At 28.9% G+C, this 5,247-nt stretch overlaps 1 protein-coding gene across 1 annotated transcript; it reads left to right on the forward strand.

Annotated features, from left to right (window-relative positions):
- Nucleotides 506-4,922, forward strand: LOC107611876. Its single transcript, XM_016313758.2, has 3 exons — nucleotides 506-698; nucleotides 1,460-1,960; nucleotides 4,250-4,922. Exons 1-3 carry the CDS (start codon nucleotides 629-631, stop codon nucleotides 4,774-4,776), a joined length of 1,098 nt encoding a protein of 365 aa, XP_016169244.1. The 5' UTR covers nucleotides 506-628; the 3' UTR covers nucleotides 4,777-4,922.

Genomic DNA, 5,247 nt, shown 5'->3' on the forward strand with positions numbered 1-5,247 from the left:
TACACTAAATCAGTATATTTAAATAATATATATATTAATATACAAATACATAATAAGTGATATAGTAATTAATTTCTGGTGTGTACATAACATTTTGTTTTTACAAAAAAATTTAAGCTTTAATCTCTGCTACCTCATTTTTTCCCATCAGAAGTTGAATTTCAGCATTTGTTGGATGATAGCTTGTAAATTGTCTACACTTGTTCAAGCCTGAAAATAAAATATTTGTACATGACAATTTAAAATTTTGAAAAAAAATATTATCTGCAGAATCAGCAGAGTCATCATCCAGGGAATTAGTGATATATAATATGGTGTTAAGGGACCTAAAACTAAAAGGAGCATGTGACAATTATGAGCTTGTCTCCTATATATATACGAACCTACACCAGTAAACTTCCAAGATTCAATTAGGGTATTATTTTAGTGCAAAATAAGGGCATTCTTGCTATTTTATTCGAAATCTTAGTGCTGTTTGGTAACAAAGCATACATATAAGGAGCCAAAGCTAACAAAGCATACATACACCTACATTCCATTCAATTCTCTGCATTTGTTTTCTCCATTCCCTTTAGTTTCTTGGCTATAATCTTGTTAACATTGGTGTGTTCGGTTGCTACTTGCTATCATGAGAAGACACTCCTTTTTGTTGGCTCTGTTGTGTGTCCTATGTCACGTAGCATTCTCCTTTAACGACGGTAAGATACATATTATTCCGTCTGTTTTAGGTGGAGTTAACTTTATTTAAAGTTAATAGTGAGAGTGGTTGAATGATTTGACAGTTTGACTAAATTATCATCTAACAACTCTCCATTATTAACTTCACATAAAATTATCTGCACCTAAATTTCTACCTTCAAAATAATATCATTTTAATTACATTAATATACTTAACAATCAATGCACTTGTATTGTATCAAAATACAATATTTTTAGAATAGTGTTAGGGGATCAATAAGTTTTGTGATTTGTAGTCATCAATTAGCCATCATTAATATTTTTAATGGTGTGAGATTTTATCTAATGATATAAAATTATTCACTTTTCTTTTGCTGGTTAAGTGTTGGCCAGATTTTAATAAAAATATTGGCTCCCTAGACTTTCTCATTTAAAAATGTGGATTAAAATATGTTGTTAGATAACTAGCTAGATTAAAAAAATTAAGTCGATGACTAAAAGTGCTTACCAAAAATAATAAAATCTACTAATCTTTAAGCCTTTTTCGCTAGTTATAGTACATTAAAATTGTGCATAGACTAGTAGTCTAGAGTTCAGACAACACCACAAAATGCTTGTTATTAATTGGCAAAAGTATGATTCAATAATAAAAATTAAACATCAACCTCATGAAGAACTAATTATAATTAGATTATTTAGATGATAGGTAGACACAAGTTTAACACTTCATTTTCAGATTCATTTTTTCACTAGTCGATCTCTAAGAAACCAATTGATGCAGGACAAGTGGCAAATGGAAATTTCGAGCAAGGTCCGAAAGCTTCGGACATGAAAGGCACGGTGGTGACGAAGCGCGACGCCATACCGGAGTGGGAGATCTCCGGCTTAGTTGAGTACATAAAATCAGGTCAAAAACAAGGTGACATGTTGCTAGTAGTGCCAGAGGGTGCACATGCAGTGAGGCTTGGCAATGGTGCTTCAATCAAACAGAGAATCAAGGTCATAAAAGGAAATTACTATTCCATAACATTTGTGGTGGCTCGCACGTGTGCACAAAATGAGAGACTCAATGTTTCTGTGGCACCAGATTGGGTTGTGTTACCTATGCAAACGTTGTATAGTAGTGACGGTTGGGATGCTTATGCTTGGTCTTTTCAAGCAGATTACTCTCTTGCTGAGTTGGTTATTCATAATCCAAGATCAAAGGAAGAGGATCAAGCTTGTGGACCACTCATTGATTCCGTTGCTATCAAAGCTCTCTACCCTCCTAGGCCAACTAAAAGTAAGTTTATTTCATTTCTATAAATTAATTTAGGTGGAACTCAGATGCAGTAAACTTCACGTGAAGTTGATAATTGAGAGTCATTAGATAAAAATTTAGTCAAACCATTTAACAATTCTCAACTATTAACTTCATGTGAAGACTGTACCTAAGTTTTCACCGTTAGTTTAACACTAAACTCTCAATTTCGCGTCTAATAGATGAAAGATGAAATTATTATAGAATAGAAATTCTAATATGTTTTGAGATTTTTTTTTAAAAAAGGTTATGGATATATACTACAAAATCAGCTACTGTTAATAGGTTCTTTACAATCTCACTATGTGTATACCTTTTATATTAAACACAATTTTAAAATTAGTATTTTTTTTAACAATTAAACAGGTGATTTTTTGTTTTGTTAATTAAAAAGATAATTTAAATATACAATTAATTAGTAGTGACATATTTTTAATATTTCTATATTTATTTTATATAGTGGTTGATTTTTTAGTATTTATGGAGTACAACTCTTTATAAAGATGAATGAGGAATTTAGTCGAGAAGTTAATAATGGAAAATAAATATGTTTAATAATAACCAGATTTATTAATTTAAACTTTGATAAACTACTTTATTTTTCATATTTATTCTGAATTTACAACTTTCAAATTATATAAAACTACTTTTCTATATGTTTACTCATTTGAAAATACTATATGCATATAAAAAATTAGCCACCAAATTAATCAATATTAATTTTTTGTATATACATGATTGTGTTATCATTAATTAATTAGTTATTATTATTACTTCTTTTTAATACACGCATTGACCTCACAAAAACACAACGTTCTTATTTTATATGAATATCATATTATTTGAGATTTATTGTTAGCATCCATGCATGCATGGCTGTTATGATGGGAGTATTAGTCAAAGATAGGACACAAATATAAGGTTTAATTACTCTGTTGGTCTCTATAGTTCTATTGAATTTTTAATTAGATTTCTATATTTTTTTTATTGAGTCCTTATACGGTTATACCATATCATATTTTATAATTAAGTCTCTATCGTGACAAAAATGATAGAATTAACAAAATATTCTGTTAAACAAAACAAATATGTCTAACAATTTACTGAATATTCTATATAGTTTAACAGAATATTCTATTAATTTCAACATTTTTGTCACAGTAGAGATTTACTTACAAAATTTAATATAGTATAGGAATCTAATTAAAAAAAAATAAATATAGAAACCTAATTGAAAATTTGATGAAATTATAGGACCCACCAAATAATTAAACCCAAATATAAATATAAAATAATAGCGATGCACAACACAAGGGATTGTTTTATACTAATGCCTATAGGATTAGCCATACAACTAGTTATATATTATTACACTAATTACCTGTCCTGGCAATAAAAGCCAATTATGGCTTTGGTTTAACAATATAATGTACACACACACACCTTAATAGGTAGATTTATATTGGATTGGATGTTTGGATCATTATACATATCATATATTTACGAAAGCCAAGAAGTAGTATGAAAATTAAAAAAAAAAAATTCATCTCTTAACACAAAAATAGAACTGCGTTTTTTCCATTTGGTTACAATTATTTGTATAACAATACGAGATTATAAAGAACAAATAAAACATATACTGACTTGGTTAATTAATTAACACGTTTGTTTTACTCATTATCCTATTATTTAATAATAGATAATAAATTAAAGGAGACGATAGTTATATATGTCACCATCTTTGCAAAATGTTCCTCATTGTTTTCTTTCATTAATTAAGCTTTTTTTTTTTTCATGGTTTTTGAGGATTAAACCCAACTGATCGGTTCAATTGAATTAATTGAAAATCAATTATCATAATAGTTTGGTTTAAAATAAAAATCAATTATTAATAAATCAATCAAAAATAAAAAAATAATAATAAATTAGTAAACTAGTCCAATCGATTTAATTTTTTAAGTGCTAACTATTTTATTGGTCGATTTTTAATACCTTGCTTTGTCGAAATCATTTTAGTTTTCAATATGATAAAAACTCAAGTACAATTCTTCATGTAAAAGTTGATAACTGAGACGTTACAATTATGGTCAAATTTGATGTGATCCTTCTTTATGGGTGATACTACATACCCTTATCCATCAATAGTAATAAAACTTGAAACCAATGATCAACAGTATTCAATACAAAATGAATTACTCATTTTTTTTATATATTTTTAATAATTACTTAATTAGTGCAAGTTCTAACTACAATATATTTGGCACTCAACAGTTAACATATTAAAGAACGGTGGATTTGAAGAAGGACCATACATATTTCCAAACACATCATGGGGTGTTCTAATTCCACCAAACATTGTAGACCTAAGTGACCACTCTCCCATACCAGCGTGGATTGTAGAGTCCTTAAAAGCAGTGAAGTACATAGATTCTCAACACTTCTCTGTCCCACAAGGAAACAGAGCAGTGGAGCTTGTAGCTGGAAAAGAAAGTGCCATTGCACAAGTTGTAAGAACAGTTGTTGGCAGAACCTATGTCCTTACTTTTGATGTTGGAGATGCTGGTGATTCATGTGAAGGCCCAATGGTTGTTGAAGTCTATGCAGCAAAAGAGAACACAAAAGTGTCTTATGAATCAAAGGGTAAAGGTGGCTTCAAACTTGGGTTTCTCAAGTTTAAGGCTATTAGCACAAGAACTAGAATTGTGTTCCTCAGCTCCTTCTATACCATGAAGAGTGATTCATCTTTATGTGGCCCGGTTATTGATGATGTCAGGTTGATTAGCGTTCATAAATCTTAAATCCTAAATTTGAATATATAATTTATCATTTTTAAGTAAAAGAAAGTTTATTTAAGTGTGTGATTTTGAGTTTTAAAATGCAGAGATAAATATAGACAACATGTATTAGTTGAAAGAGAAATAATATTTATATTATTTTTGTTTAATATGTACAATAGTTTTAATAGTATTAGTAAGAAAAGAAAAAAAAAATGCAATAGGTGTTTGCCTCTTTTTTATATATCTTTTTTAAATATGCATAATAGATACGGCACAATAATACCGTTACTCAATAAAGTTTGAGTCGAAGTCATTTTATGTCGAAATAATTTTGTGTCGATGTCATTTAGTGTAAACATTGACAAAAAAGATTTAATTGAAGATAGATGTGTTATTTTTATCGAGTCATTTTGTATTGACGAGGAAGATTCAATTGAAGATAGATACGAAGCATCAAAGAATTTGAATATCTTGATATAGACTAGGTTTACC

This window comes from Arachis ipaensis, chromosome B08 (assembly GCF_000816755.2).
Source record: "Arachis ipaensis cultivar K30076 chromosome B08, Araip1.1, whole genome shotgun sequence".
NCBI classification, from domain to species: Eukaryota; Viridiplantae; Streptophyta; class Magnoliopsida; order Fabales; family Fabaceae; genus Arachis; species Arachis ipaensis.